This window comes from Pseudopodoces humilis, chromosome 4, assembly GCF_049639895.1.
Source record: "Pseudopodoces humilis isolate 2021_Gansu_Grassland_sample_001 chromosome 4, ASM4963989v1, whole genome shotgun sequence".
In the NCBI taxonomy this organism is placed as follows: domain Eukaryota; kingdom Metazoa; phylum Chordata; class Aves; order Passeriformes; family Paridae; genus Pseudopodoces; species Pseudopodoces humilis.
In genome coordinates this window covers 43,221,893-43,238,182 of record NC_142203.1, presented here as the reverse complement: position 1 = coordinate 43,238,182, position 16,290 = coordinate 43,221,893, and the positions used below count along the sequence as shown (strand labels likewise).

Below are 16,290 nucleotides of genomic sequence, written 5' to 3'. Positions count from 1 at the left end.
CTACAGTTCAGTGCATCATTGTAGGATGAGGCTTTTTTTGTGGGTTTATTTCCCTGCTATCATTTTTAATAAGAGGACTGAAGTTCCTTCAGAGATCCATAAAAAAAATAAGTAAAACTTTAGATGTATTTAGTGCCAAGAAGAAGGAATGACCTCCCTGAACTGATGCCAGAAGAAGTGGATACAAAACACCAGGTGCCCAGAATCTTATGGAAATTAGTTCAATATTGAGCAGCTTTCTTAACTCCTAAGAGAAAGCTGTTAGCTATGCCAGGGAAGCTAATCCTCAAGAATTTTACATACTGAGACCGTGACACACACCACTACTTAATGAGAATTAAAAGCTGCCACCAGGCCCTAGCTGAAGAGGGCACACCTAGACCAGCAAAGATCCTAATTGGTAAGCCCCTATGACAGATCTCTTGGCAACAGTGTAAATATTTTGGCAGAAGATGTCCGAAGAATCACACGTGTGAATGCTGGCACCAGGTCTGGTGTGTTAGAGGACGTGCCCTCTTGTAATGATGAAGTCCATACCTGGACTGCAGCCACTAACAATCTCATTTTGTAAGAAAAGCATGTTAATCACATAGTTTGCACGTGTCCTGCATTAGAGGTTATTTAATTGACTGAATCACGACTGGAAAGTAAATGAGTCTAGATGTACAATCAAAGTGTAGACCTGCTAAAAACTTTATTTTAGAATTATTTTGGAGCATCTTTACAGTACAACATAATGGAATTGCTCATAGGTTTTCCTTACAGTTAATTTTTTAGAGAATAAAGAATATTTGAAATGCTTTAAATCTGAGCTCTTTATTCAGACAACTCCACCATTCTCTTTTCCTGACTGATGCTGATACAAAGCAGTTCTGTAGTTTTAATTTGATGTTTAAAGCAAACAAAACCCTCCAGTACTCTGTAACTTTATTTCCATCAAAGAAAAAACTTTGTGAAAGATCATGAATATTGAAGTCCTACAAATAACTTGACACAAGTTGAAGTGAATGAGCTCTATTTCCACTAATGCTTATTCATCAGTAGTTTTGTTTCCTGAAGTATTTCCTTGTGTAGAAACATTTTTGTTCTGCAATTAAAACTTCATTTCATTTCACCACAAAACATTCAAGTTTTTATAGCAAACCATCAGACATATGGAAGACGCCACATCGGTGAGATTTATCTCAACTTAATGCAAGTGGAAGCTGTAAATATCACTTTCATCAAGTAAAGCTGCAAGTCATTTTACTTTTTATGTAAATGCAGTTGTCAAATATTTAACTGGAGGTAAAATCCTACTGCCTCAAAAGTGCTTTTAAAATAACTTGAGTTTTTGGGCAGCATGCAGTTTACAGGGAAGAACTACATCTTGGCACATTAGTGCATTTGTCAAATTTATACATTATTCAGGACTTCAAATTATTCCAAACAATATTCAGGATGCTTGAATGGCTATCCTTCTTGATGAAAACAGCAAAGAAATGGCTCAATACACAGTTAAGAGATCTGCAAGCACGCAAAGTGACAAACACAAGACACTTCAGGTGCACAACTGAGCATATAGGCACATACAGAGATGATCTCCCAGCAAGACTTACTGGCTTAAGAATGGTATTGGACAGACACTGATGAAATATACTCAAACACAACTCAAATCACATTCAACCTAGCTCATTAGCATCTGCATTACTTTTCTTAAGACATTCCTCTTTTTATACTTTCTGGATTAAAAGCAGACAGGCTCTAATCACACCCATGAATGAAGTTTCACAGAAATTTACTTCAGAAAATGGTTGTTATGGAAGTATTTAAAGGAAAGCATTCAGCTCTGTACATTCAGAATAAAGAACAATTATTCCTTTTCCTAGGACATCACCATTTTTTGGCAGCAGTTTTAGGCTACAGATGTGACCTTAATGTAGTTTGGTTTATGGTACAGACTAAGACCCAAGCAAAGTTTAGGTATCAAATTTAGTTTTGGAACATGAACAAAAATTCATATAACATTTTTCACTCTGTTTATGCTTTCTATTTCATGATCCCCAGTTACAACACGTAAAATTATGAACAGATATGTGATAAATCCTACAGGCTTTTGGCACCCCTCCTTCACTGGAAAGGTTAAAGACTGAGTTACAGAGACCGTTTCCCCCCCTGCTTATTTTGTGAGCCTCCTGTTGAGCACAACATTAAACTTCTAGCAGAGCAGTGAGGAATCCTCTAGCATATACAGCCTTTACCTGCTAGAATAGAGCGTAGGTTGATCACGTTGACAGTGCTCATCTACATTCAAGGAAGAAGAAGAAAGTGTGGTTGCCAAGGAAGCTGCTTCAAACAGAGACGGAGTGCTTGGCACTAGATCCGGCCGGTGATGTGAACCTAGTACTGCATATGCAGAAATAAGGAACAATGTTAACAAATTTCATTTTAAATTGAGCCCAAGAATTTTCATGTAACTATATTGAGTCCCACAGTGCCCTCATCAGCTTCTTGACATTTCCTAATATTTGAAGTGATGAGATGGTAGTTTTCATATGCCCACACCCACACTCTTTTGTATTACAGAGTGAATTTCAGCTGCTAACAAGTACATTCAGCAGAATACAGAGTAACTCCAAGGTCAAATATTAAGCAGAGGTATGAGTTAAGGATTCTTCTCAATCCTGGGACTATTCTCATGCTACCAGACCTCATTTATCTGATTTGATTAGGCAACCGGTTCTGCTTTCTTCATGTCTGCAGGCAAGTTCTGATAGGGGCAAAGTTGAATCTCTCCAAAAAGACTCTGGGAACAATGAACTGAGCTTCAAAACACTCCGTGTGATGTACTTGTTTAGAGGTCAGTGAAAAGTTCTGAAATCTGAAAGTTTAGCATCATACTACAAACGTTGATTCTGACTTTGTCTTGCTCCTGAAGGTCCATTTTGCCAAATATTACTGAAAACTCTCTCCATAAGAATAAACCTCACTCTGATTTTGAGACATCAGCCATAGTGGTGCTGTTCTAGTTATAGGACTTCTAGAGTTTATAAAAAATTCTTAAAAACATCATTAATGTTGTTGATCTGAAACACAGTACCTTCTTCATCAAGGCTGGCATAACTTTGTCCTTCAGCAAGAATGCCATGCTTTTCATCCTTCCAATCCTGGCTAACTGCACACACTATTTCTTGTGACGTTGCCTTTAGGGCTGTGATGGAATTGCACCGTTTCTTTGAAGGTGAAGGCCTTAAAGCTGCAATACCAAATGAACACAGGTGTTGAATGATGTCATCTTATCTCCCTGCACATCTTTAACAGTATATGAAAAAGTAAGTCATATAGAAAATCTAGGTTTTGAATACAGACGAAGAACATGTCCAGAAACTTACTTAACAAACATTACATTAAAACTAGAGTGAAAGGTATTATTTCATCTGCAAGAGAAGTACGTTGGTCTTTTTTCAGTTTCTTACTGCTTATTACAGAACAGTAAGTCAAGTCACTGGCACCACTAAGTTTAAAAGCTCCTATAGAGGACCAACCCATATAATCAGAGACAGAATGATACAGAAACAAACCCCAGAAAATAGGAAAATGAAAAAGATATTTGGAGTATTCTGAGAGGTTACGATCTTTTTTTTTGAGCTGATAACCACTTCTATGTAATGATACTGCAGAATTTCCACTTCATGTATCAAACATTTCTTTTGGGTACAATAAACTCTTCCAAAATTTTAATGGCCTACACATGCCAGGTATCAGCACCTCTTTTATAATTCTTAGCTAGGGCCTGCCTATTTAAAAAGCACTCTAGAACTGATCATTGCCACCACTACTGAACCATGATCCCCATCCATAGTTCTCCAGAAGGATGCCAGCTATTTCATTTATTGTTTTTCAGCTGCTGGCTGCTGATCTCCATGCATTGGCTGCAAAGTTACTTCAGATGCACTGTGACACTTCTTTCATTGCTTTACTACAAAGTTCAGATAAAACACTTCAAGTCACTTGGCTAAAGACTGAAGAAAAGAATCAGATACATAGCTCCAGGGTAGTTTTAAAAAGTAATATAGTAGATAGTTGCCGAGCTGGCCTCTGCCCAAGGCTAAATCCACTTATTAAGTTTTTGTTGTTAATTATGCATGGTTGTTCTGTGCTCTAGGGGAGAAAAAACAGATTCAGAACAGGGCTTAAGTGTTTAAACAGAAATGTCTGACTCAAAGCTTAGAAATAGTGTTCCTGAAGGCAGGAACACTCCCAATTTTTTATGAAAGAAAGATAATGCATGTGAACCACTAATCTGTATAAAAGTGCATTAACAGCCCTGTGTACAGAGGAAATCAATAAGAGTAGGATACTTAGACAGGTTAATAGCCTGGAAAAATGAGACAGATGAATCAAGATCAGAGAGAAAATTTGGCATGATATCCTTTAATTGTACATTATAGGCTTCAAATACAGAACAGATTGTGTCTTGTCCTAGAACAAATTCAGCAGTCAGAATTAGAAAGAATTGTGGAAAAAAAGACTCAGATGTTGAGGTAACATATATGGCATTTATTTCGTCAAACAGGAGTATCAAGTAGTAGGGGAGCAGACACTCTTTATTCTTTATCAGCTCAGAGGAGTTCCTTTGACTGCTGTCTCAGACAGCAGAACTCCCACCAGTTCTTCAGCAAAATTATTCTAAGATTTAAAGAGAACTGGGTCTCAGGAGGCTCCTTTCTCCTTTAAGCTGAATTTTGCTTCACATTTTGTCACACTACATCGGATTCTTCTATTTTCTTATTAATCAATCTTTTCCAAAGGATTTAACTTTCAACACTTTATATCATTAATTTATTCTAGTATTTGTAGTCATTCTTGGTTAATCTTACTTGCTTAAATCTTATTTAGCTCTAGAGTTTGTTTGTATTTTCTTCTCTCTCCAGATAGCAGATGACAGACTTATTTCTCACTCCAGATAGCAAATGAAAATGTTAAAAGACCTTTTAACACTGGTCAAAGCATTTGCAAAATACCTTTTACCAGTTTCAGACAATGCAATATGCTTAACACTCCTTCTGTAGTATATGAGCCGAGTGTCCATTCCACATTTTGACACTCAAACTCTGAAGCAAACCCTGCTGAGTTAGTGGTCGGTAGTAACCCTTACCACTAGAGCAGCTTGCTCAGATCCCCACCAAATTGGCCTTTGACACTCCCAGGATTGGGCATCTACAATTCCTCTGGGCAACGTGTTCCAGTGCCTAATCACCCTCACTTGTAAAGAGCTTCTTCCTAATATCTAACCTAAATCTACCCTTCTTAAGTTTAAAGCCATTCTCTCTTGTCCTATCACTATATGCCCTTTTAAAAAGTCCATCTTCAGCCTTATTGTAAGTCCCCTTCAGGTACTGGAAGGCTGCTACAAGATTTCCCCAGAAACTTCTCTTCTCTGGGTTGAAAATCCTCACTTGTCTAGTTTGACTTCATAGGAGAGGGGATCCATCCCTCTAATTATGTTGGTGGCCCTACTCTGGACTCTCTCCAGCAGTTCCATGTCTTTCCTGTGCTGAGACCCCAGAGCTGATGCAGCACTACAGGTGGAATCTCACCAGGGCAGAGCAGAGGGTCAGAATCCCCTCCCTGGCCCTGCTGCCCACGCTGCTCTGGATGCAGCCCAGGACACATTTGGCTTTCTGGGCTGTGAGTGCTCATGGCTGGGTCATGTCCAGCCTCCCATCCACCAGCACCCCCAAGTCCTTCTCCCCAGGGTTCCCCTGTTCTGTTAATCCCCCAGCCTGTCTTGGCATCTGGGGTTGCCCCAACCCAGATATATCACTCTGCTCTTGGCTTTGTTGAACCTGGTCAGGTTCCCATGGGTCCACTTTGCGAGCTTGTCTAGGTCTCTTTTGTCCCACATCACCATCCTTCTCTGCACTTGCAACACTTCATATTGAATTTCCTTTCAGTAGCACGGTCAGTTTATATAGAAATTATCCATTCATCAATATTTATAAGACTCAAAAAATATCTGATTTTCCTGAAAAGCTGTCATAACAGATCATGCATCCATGGAATCACTACTAGAGGTTAATTCAAATTTTTTCTTTTCCTTTTAAAGATTTCTTCATTCTACCTAAAATATCTTAATAGTTTTAGTACAGTTACTCTCGGCCTTTTCCTTTCATCTGTGTATCCTATTATTTTTCTTATTTTGAGTTGAAAAAAATACTTGACACCTACACTTATGCCTTCTTATTGCATTATCAATTTTCCCTCCTCCTTCATATGCCTTTACACATAATCATGTTTGTTGTTCTGATCTGCCAGGCCTTTAACACTGGTTTTCATGGGCCGGCTCAGAGTTTACTCTGTGTTTCTTTAGACACCATGCAGAGCAGCATAGGCCAATATGACTTCCAGTGGTAGAAAAGGTAGTGAAAATAAAAATTGATCTGAACTTTTGATGGAAAAAGCCTGTATGAATGTGTCTCTAAACTTTTTTTTTTTAAGTTAGTAAGACACTAAATTAATTTCCCTGAGTTGAGTCAGTTTTACCTGGGATAATAATTGGTGAGTGATCTCTCCCTGTTCTTATTTGAACGCACCTGCCTTTTGTTGTAACTTTCCCCATCCTGAGAGTGCTCACCTTGGTCTGAAGCCAGTTTCAGGCAACCCTGATGTGACAAAAATATGTAGTACGTAATTCTCTGTAATTTTGCTAATAGAGTAAAATCCCAATTGCCAGAAATTTTGTTTCTTGATTGGAGCTACGAAAGTACTACATGATGTTGGAGAAAGGCTTGTTTTATTGCCAAGACTGAAGCATTACAAAGTTATGATTATAAAAATATCTAAAAGAGTAGATGTCACTACTTTCTTACCTTGAACTTTTTTGAAGACTCTCGTATTCATAAACTTTAAAAATCTGTCTGCATAAAAACTTGGTCGGTGAACGGAAACAGTATCCTACAAGATTGAAAAAGAGCTCAATCATATTTTCCAGAAGGAAACCACAAGTAAGGTGTTAAGAATCTGGACCTCAGGCAAACTATATTATGCATTTCAGACATAGTCAAAGCTAGTGAATCATTACCATTTTTTTTCCCCTTTTAAAGGTTGATTCTTCAATAACTTCTTTAGGTATTTAATTTATGAAATTATGAGTTATGAATTATACAGCTGTATTCTGCAAAATATTTCAAACATTTGAAATTAATCTTTTCAAGTCACGTATATTTTTCTGTTGTAGATTCATTAGTGTTCTGGTAGGTGGCTAGACTTGTGTAAATTCTAAGGACAAACTAATATTATTAGTTGTTATTTGAAAGCTCAACAAATAAAATCAGAGCATGTATTGGGAAGATTTCAGCAGCAGTTCAAACCACATGGTGAGGTTAGACTACAAATATACCAAAACTAGTTTTTTCCTGGTCAGCATGAGTCAAAGGTCCATCAGCTAAAATATGAGCAGTTTAAAAAAAATAATAACATCTACTTACCCCATCATAAACAAGAGCTTTCCAAGAATGTTCCAGTTTCTTCATTAACCTAGGTATGTAAAAAACTAAATAAGAACTTCTTTATAAAACTTCCATTTCCATATGTAGTTTTAGAATCTTTTGCTTAGTGAAAATTCATTGAAAATTGAAGTTCAACTTACCTGTAAGACTGGAGAATATCTATAATCCCCATAAATAAAAGCAGCTTTTCACCTTTATGGCTTTTTGCTGGAATACCTCCCATCCTAAGAGAAACAAAATAGTTAGAATATCTTTTAAGACATCTCTGATCACCAGTTATTAGCTGAACTGTACCCACTTGTAAACACAAAGGAATAGACAATATTCAAGCCAGATGCCACAATGCAAAGTTGGTCAAATGTGAGTCACCTAGTATGCAACAGATTTTAAAAAGAAAACTTGGATATCTGTGATTCAGTGGAAAATATCCATCATTTAAAAAGGAGGAATATTTAAAAATACATTTTAGAATAGGAAATATTCAGATGATTTGAAAATTGGAAGAAAGCATACATCAGTTTATTGCTAAGGAACATAAGTAACTTTAGATGAGGGATAATTTTCTCATTTTGTTGATCACAGGTAACAAATCACAGAGTCTGCACATTAATTAAGGTCTGAAAACTTGTTTTGTATATTTTTCACTAAAAATTATGTATTACTGTGCTTTTACAAAATTTCTTTACAGACATATAAGTGACAGATAAAGCAACAGTATCAAGCTGAGAATCCTCAGTGCATGGGCTTCCAGTTGGTCCAGGGTCTGCACTCAGCCATGAACCTTCATTCTAAGACCCTCTCTTCCTACTCCAACACCTAGAAAAATGGTCCATTTTAGAAGCTCAGCATTGTTTTTCACTCCACTAGCAAAGTGTCAATATGAGAGAGATAGTGCAAAGAGCCAAGGAAGGACTCCACTTGTCAGGATCTGCACAGCACTGTATTAGCTCAAGTGCTGTGGGAGCCCAGAGTGGCAGCTAGTGCAACACCTCTGCCATCACACAACAGCACTGGCCATCTTCTGTGTGAATGTGAGTGAGATGTAAAAAACAAATGAAATAAAGCTCTGTCTAAGTATTGTCTAGAGTTCTCAGTGTTTGGAAACTCTCTGCAAATGCTAAATATCATAATTCTCTCACTTGTTTGCTGTAGGTTTAAGCACAGATTTTTATGTCATTAGTTGTATTTACCTACACAGGTCCCTTGAGAACCAGGAGTAAAATAAATCTTTAATTTCAAAAATTTATTTTACTCCTCGTTATAATGAAGGACTTACATAAATCCTTGTTATAATGAAGGACTGATTATATGCAATGCTGAATGGTGGTGATAATGCCCTCATAGCACTTAATATATTATTAAGGAAATTCATATATATATTATTAAGGAAACAACAGAATAATGATTGTTATATATTCAAATTTCTACTAAATTTTTTGCTAGACAGCAAAATAAGAGAAAAACATCAGTTCTTAATCTCAGGATATCTAATATATGACTGCACTTCAGTGTTCAATGATATCATTCTATGTGTATACTACTTCAAGGTGAAAACAACCCCTGTAGGAATATCCATTTCAATATTAATTTATAGTTTTTGCTTTGGTCTTTGGTCACCAGGCTGCCAGTTAAAATTAGCTGGGACTTCCAGTTAATTATAGCTGGGACATTTGTAATAGCTGTCTAATAACATTTCTTTTATAAAAGAACACACGTGTGCATACGTAAGTCACTCTGAACTATCATGTATTTAAAGGCAATCAATCTACTGACCAACATTCTAATTCCATGCTCTGCTTCAAATCTTGATGATGCAGCTTTTGGGAAAAAAAAAAACCAAAAAACACAAACCAAAAAAACAGGCTCAATCTTTAAATTCCTGGAATGCAGTGTTCTCATGGATGTTTTGCTCATTAACAGTTTTAATATCAATCTTAAGAGGCAGTTACAGCACTTACGTGTTTGTTGTCTCTCTGGTGACGGAGTCTCCAGACTTCCCAGGGCCCTGTATAGATTCCATCGCTGTGGAATAGAGAACTTTCTGCCCTCCATGGCGTTTTGCATCTGATGCACTCTGGGAACACTCTCCTTCTTTTTCCTTCATGTTACTGTTCAATATGTGGATTCCCAGAAGAAGACTGTAATCCATGATCTTAAAACTTTCTAGAACCTACCAAGGAAGAAATCACTACACTGAAACCACGAAAGAATTACATAGAAGCATTTTGCAAAACTGAGTGAAAACAGGCTCTCAAGGCACCAGCTTCTCTTACTAGGAAGTGTGTGAAATTAAACAAAAGCCTTTTATTATCCCACACAAGTCAAAGTGCTAGTTATCTAATTAGCTGAATGCTCTCGCAACAAGTGGGAAAGAAAGATGCACAGCTGAAATGTAAAATGATGTTATTTTGTAGTCAAGGAAGATAATTCCAGGCAGCACCTTTTTCTTTATAGAAAATAATCAATTAATGGTTCCATCATCACTTATGAACAACACATTTTTAAAATTATCTCTAATCTACTTTCCAGACCTCCCTGAGCGTTTTGGCCTGTACTCCTCCCTTATCTCCCCTCCACCTCCTATTTATAACAGAGGCCATACTGTTGGAGAACTTTCAAATGTCAACAAATGTATTTATTACCACCCCCTTATTAGCAGTTGATGGGAATGGAGTACAAAAATCACTCACCTTTCTACTAAGCTAAATAGGCCTACCTAAGCTCAAAAGACAAATTCTACTTCTGAAGCTTCACTTAATCACCCAGCCTTCTCTTCCAGCTCTACCAACCATTTCTGTCTCTGGCAGCATGTCTTCTCTCACACACAAGTACTTTCATTTGTTTTCAGTCAGCTACACCATTATGAAGTCTGGCATGCTGTCATTGAAAGGCAATACAGCTCAAGTCAATACCCACACATGAACTAAAAGCAAGCTGCAATCACATCTAGTAATATAACCAAACTGTTCACAGACAGCAACTGTGTTTATTTTCTTACAGAATGGCGCATTACTAAGTGGAGGGAGAAACACCAGAAACAGCCAAGAGGGATATGCTGTGCCACTCGCCTCTCCTTTACCTCATGCAGCTCAGCAGTGATTCATGACACGTTTTGGCACATAGTGGCCGAAGATAAGGGTGCAATTTTTGTCACAGAATCAAGAGGCAACAGTACGTCTTTTTACATGAAAAAGAAGAAAAAGTGATGTTACAGAGATGAGAGCAGATTCCAGGTATGTAATTATGATGAAGCTTATTCAAGCATAAGTATTTTTGGTTAAACAGAAACATCCCTTCTCTTAATGAAAAGAAAAAAAATGCAATTTCAGCACTCGTGTGGGTTTAAAAACTATATGGCCATAAATCAGTAACTTAGTATGGATCTGCATGTCTAATCATAGGGTTTTTATACCACTTACCCTAATTATTGGAAAAATACTCATTGCTCAGATAACCAGAGCAGTGATAAAACAAAGCATAACACACTATAATCTAAATGTAGAAAGGCACAAAATCAGACCTGATTTTCAGGCTCAAACAAGAAGTTTAAGACACCATGGGTTTTCTCTTGTGCAGAGGGATCCTACATAGGGATGCCTTAGTTCAAATGGATTAAGAAAAAGGCTGCTAGTGTATGGCCTTAATAGTTAGTCAACAGCATCTTCTGATGACAGAACTCACAAATGATTTCATGTACAATAAAAAATGTATTCTAACCACAAGATTCTGAAATTTTACTGTGCCGTATGTGGAAATATTATTATTATTAAGAATAATAAATTGCAAAAATAGCATGGCTAACAGGTACAAAGGCACTTGGTGCCAAAAACTTCTAAAATTGTCTTTACTGCTTACTTATCACTACCCTTTACTTAGACTTTCTCAAAAAGAAATTACAATATCATGTATTCATTAAAAATACGTAATCAATGGATGTTTGCCATCAAATGCTGAAAGTAAATTCTGGGTAGGCTGAAAAACAACACCTTAGCAGTACAGTAAGCAACACTGTTCATGCAAAACCAGAACAGCAGCTAGTCAGTCTGGTGAAAAGCATTACCACATTTATTTTACAGTTATAAATTGCTGCTGACAGCTCTGCCTTCAACATACACTTTACTGTATTTTGAATTAGGTCACATTAGAAACATGATTTTACTGCAGTAATTACATAATCTACATCTAGGATTGGATGTAGTCTTGTGGGATGCTGTGCCATAATGTGCTGCTCCTTCTTCCACAGGGACCTCTTATGTGATAAAATTAATCCTTCTGACTACATCAATTCATCATTGCCACTTAAACCTATACTACTTGCACAGTGCAAAAGACTATGCCTTGACAATTTATGATTTTGCTGTAGGATTACCAAAAAACATCATAAAAGCAACTAGCTATTTTGTTATTAGAGTTCATTGTCAGACTGAAACACCTTCACATCCAATTGATTAACTGCAGTAAAAATTCTTATAAACTGCACACAGCATAAGAACCTTTGTCCCCCTGACACTCTGTTCATGGCAATACTCAGAGGTGGCATTGTACTGTCCAAAGTGTCTTCAGGGTATCATGACATGATCTGGCTCTGTCTGCCTACAGCTTTGAGGTACAGTTCTAATTACTTCCCCTTAGAAATGTGATAACCAAACCAACCACTCCTTACGCAAATGAACCTTTGTGACCATATCTAAGCACGTTTCACTCCCCATTTGTTTCTAATGAAACTTCTGGTAAGAAATAATTAACCAGAATAACAAGGAAGAATCTCATATTCATATAATAAGCATTCAACAAAACTTTGTGTCAAACTCCTCAGTCTGTATTAAGACAGCTGTTATATACATACTTCTTGATAAAAGTATATCAGTTGGATTTACAGTTGAATGTATCTGAGGGGTTCTTACATATGCATCTTCATTAATATTTAAGATACCAAATTGTGACAAATTTAAAATGTGTAAGTAACATTTTGCACATACGGCTGTACAAAGTAGTCTGTTTCTACAATGACAAGTTACAAAACACAGAACATAATGACTTTTCTGGACATGCAGCATTCTATGAGAACATAAAAAGACACAAGTCTTTTCCCGTGCTGAGGTTTGTTTGCAGATACTTTTGATGATTTTAAGACTGTTTTTGAGATGCAGCAGCAAGTTTTTGCTACAAAGGCACCAAAAAGATAACCTAATCTAATGAAAAAAACCCCACTCAAAAAATTACAGTATTACATGACTATATTCATAGCTAAAGGAGAAAGCCCTGAAAAACACCTGATTCTATCCATGTGAGATCGCTAGAAATTTACATAAACTCCTAGAAAAACACTACTTAAATAGCTAAAGGGGGGTAAAAACACAATCTTTGCTCATGTAACCGTTCTGATACACACCTTGCTAACAAAATGGCACTGTGGGGCTTCAGCAAGAATGGTCTTAATCATGGTATGTACTAACAAGTGGTGTATTTGATAATGACAAGTAAACCTTCAGTTCACTAACTTAGCATTAAATTGTTCATCTTGGTAGTATTTATATAGGTGATAATTCACTAGCTACACAGATTCTGTCAACACAGTGTTGTCACTTGGCCACCAAGTACGGCTGTCAAGGCTGACTTCAGCTGCTCTGAAAACTTCCAGATGGCAAGTGACACTCACCCCTTATAGCCTTAAGCACTATTTTGTTTCATACCACATGAAAACACACAGTAAAATGGCACCACAAAATATGTTGTTTCAGAACATGAAAAATTAACTCTCTGAATCAGATTTTCTTTTCTTAGAGCTAATCAGTTGTTAAAGTATTCTGTGAATCATCTCAGGCATGGTTACGCTCCACTATCTCACCCAGTGACTAACAGAGCAAAACAAGTATTTCTGCCATAAAATGTCATTTTTATTTTATATGCAGCCAGCCCAAACTACGCACTATCTGACAGAGAAATCTGCATTTTCATTTGCTATCCATGCAAAACAGCAGGCAAAAAAAAGTCATCAGATCATTTTCATAAAAGGGTCAAGAAAAATCCAACTCAAAAGAAAAAAATTACAAGCTTATTTAATGCAAGTACTAAACAGATAACCATGCAAGGAAGTTATTTCCTCTCCTTCGAGCATTTTGGAAAAGCGACTTAGGAATTAACACAGTAGAAAGAAGACTGATTTTACAACAAATCAAGAATTAATCTTTAACATAATGAGTTATATGAAATAAATACAAATTAAAGGACTGTCTCACAAAATAAGCATTTCTTGGGAAGAAGTTTACAAGTGTCAGTGTCTAAAAATGGGTCTGGTTTTGAAAAAAATCTATCCCAAGAAAATTAATCACCATATTCCCAGCAAAGTATATGTGGAATCACTTCCCATTTCAACAGAATTCTCAAAATACATTGTTAACTAACACTCCAAAACTAACAATATGGATTCTAATTTTAAAAGTAAAAGTAATAAGAAATTCCTTATGTCAATTGATACTACTGGAGTGATAATATATAAAGATATAAGAGATCTACAGCATCGTGCTATGGTAATTTCCCTGAAACTACCACTTCTGACAGAGGTCCTTCATCTAAGATTAGTATGCTCTCCATCTCCATGCCGTATCATGCCATCTTTTATTTCTGTCCTATGCTGCAGTTTTATTTTTCATTAAGTTATGCCAACATTACTATTTGAAAGGATATGCTGTAGAATGGGTCACTGAAGTTATTTCACTTAAAGAATTATCTGTGTAAATGCTTTGAGGCAGAAAAGGCAAAAAACTGCAACACACACTGCACACGCTACTAAGGGACTTGAAAAATTCTGTGGATAACTTTGGCTACACAAGGTCTCTATCACTGTTGCTAACAGCACAAAACAGATGTGCATTCACACCATAAAACCTTTGTAGCAACTGGCTAAAATAGCAGTGATGGAAATAATACCCAAATCTCAAACTTAGGAGATAGGACCCTCTTTATCTTTAAATTTCCTTGTCTTTACAAATTGCTTCATTAGTCACTTAAAATATAATTTCCTCAGAAAAGTCGTTTTCTTTGCTGTAAAGGTGAAATGCAGACTCTCAAAAGCCATTCATTTCTCAATAGTAGAAACATCTTCAAATTATTTTTTTCTCTTAAAAACAACATGATCACAATTTGATTAATTGTTACTGCTTCTCCTACAAGGCAAGGATAGGATAGCTACGGTAAGTCTCAGCAATAGTCTGGAATTTGAAAGCTAGTTCAATTCTGTACAATTGTGTACATTGTACATATGATAAACTCATGAATGTTCCATCTTTAGGAGCATTCTAATATTACACTCCTTGGTTCAGTTAAGGTCCAAATACTGCAAAATTAATTGTGAGCAAAGTTTTCAGACCCTGTCACCTCAAGTGTGAATGAAATAAGCAAGGGATGCAGGAGCTGAACAATGCTATCAATCTGTACTTGTCTCAGCACAGATAATCTGGAGGCACCAGCCCATGAGGGGTCGCCACAAGAAACTCAGTTCCATTCTCTAACTGGGCAGGTCATGCATCTCCTCACCAGCACTGCCAGGAGGTGTGACAGGCCAGAACTGATACTCCAGCTGGTATGCTGGTCCACCCCTGCAGCACTGCATTACCTGTGTGTCAGTTGTCAAGATGGTCTGTATTGGCTGAACAGATGTATCAGGAGGCCAATTCAGCTAAGCAAGGAAGCCACAGCACAGCTTGAATATGAAAAGTCAGCATACAGGACAGATGGGGACAGACAGGCTAGAAAGAAGGAATAGAGAAACATTGTCTGGGCATCTAGGGATGGCAGCTGTGGTCAAGGAAACCAAAGGCCAGACAGAGTTGAGACTGGCAAGGAATATCAAGACACAGAGGAAAGACGACTACGGAAAACACATGTCCAGTGCTGAACAGGGCAGGAGAGTGGCAGCAGTCACACACCATGGCAGGTCCCCACCACCACAATCTTTCATTATCAGGAAATTCTGCAGGGCCTCTGAACTTAGCAACAGATCTTAAGGAGGAGAGGGACTAGCAACCAAGGATGTTTGTATTTAAGAAGTAGGAAAAAAGTCCATTGCTTCCTGATTCTGATTGCATATATGAGCAATGGAAACATAATCCAAATTTAAGCAACACAGAAGAGAATTTTTCAGTCCTGAAATACTGGAAAGATCAAAAATTACCTTTCTTTAATGAATTCTTAATTTGAAGTGCCTACACTAGCTTTCTCACCTTGGAGTAGCAGTAAAAAGAGATAACAAGTTTTCAAGTCCTAAAAGGCTGGTCAGTTATCACTCACACAACACACCTAAGTACCTCATGGACAGAAAAAAGCAGGGGCACACACTGATGTGCTTTTCACAAAATGGATGGAATGTTTCTAGTCTTTTAAAGGCAGAAGGTAAAAGGCAGGTAGTCAGATCTAACTTTATTAGCTGCGTCTGCTCCCTCTGTTTTATAACACAGAGTAAGACTTGCTTGAATAGAAAAAAAATGACAGTTAATTTTTTTTATATACATCTAACTTTCATGGTGTTTATATACATATATCTACAGATACACACATATACTTCATTGTGTATATGTGTGTTTACGTAAATACACTGATTACTATAGGATAATTTTCTTCTTTACTTTTAATACTTTTAAAATTTAGCTGGGCCTTTAAGAACTTTAGATTAACTTTAGAGTTGTTAATTTAAGATATGCACTGAAAAGGATTATATTAGCACTCAAATAACATGTAGCAGGAATTTTCCCAGACTTTCAAAGAATCAGAGTTCCTTTATATGTAACAATTAAATGATTGA

The 16,290-nt window shown here is 36.9% G+C and overlaps 1 protein-coding gene across 2 annotated transcripts in view; it reads right to left on the bottom strand.

Annotated features, from left to right (window-relative positions):
- The window catches only part of PIP5K1B (phosphatidylinositol-4-phosphate 5-kinase type 1 beta), a 99,212-nt gene that overhangs the window by 14,375 nt on the left and 68,547 nt on the right, over positions 1–16,290 (bottom strand). For both annotated transcript variants that reach the window (XM_005522650.3, XM_088054155.1), the window contains 6 exons: positions 9,449–9,660; positions 7,631–7,714; positions 7,470–7,518; positions 6,852–6,936; positions 3,080–3,235; positions 2,241–2,385 (listed from right to left, as the gene is read on the bottom strand). In XM_005522650.3, coding sequence (XP_005522707.1) covers positions 2,241–2,385; positions 3,080–3,235; positions 6,852–6,936; positions 7,470–7,518; positions 7,631–7,714; positions 9,449–9,660 — 731 coding nt within the window. The remainder of the gene's footprint in view (positions 1–2,240; positions 2,386–3,079; positions 3,236–6,851; positions 6,937–7,469; positions 7,519–7,630; positions 7,715–9,448; positions 9,661–16,290) is intronic.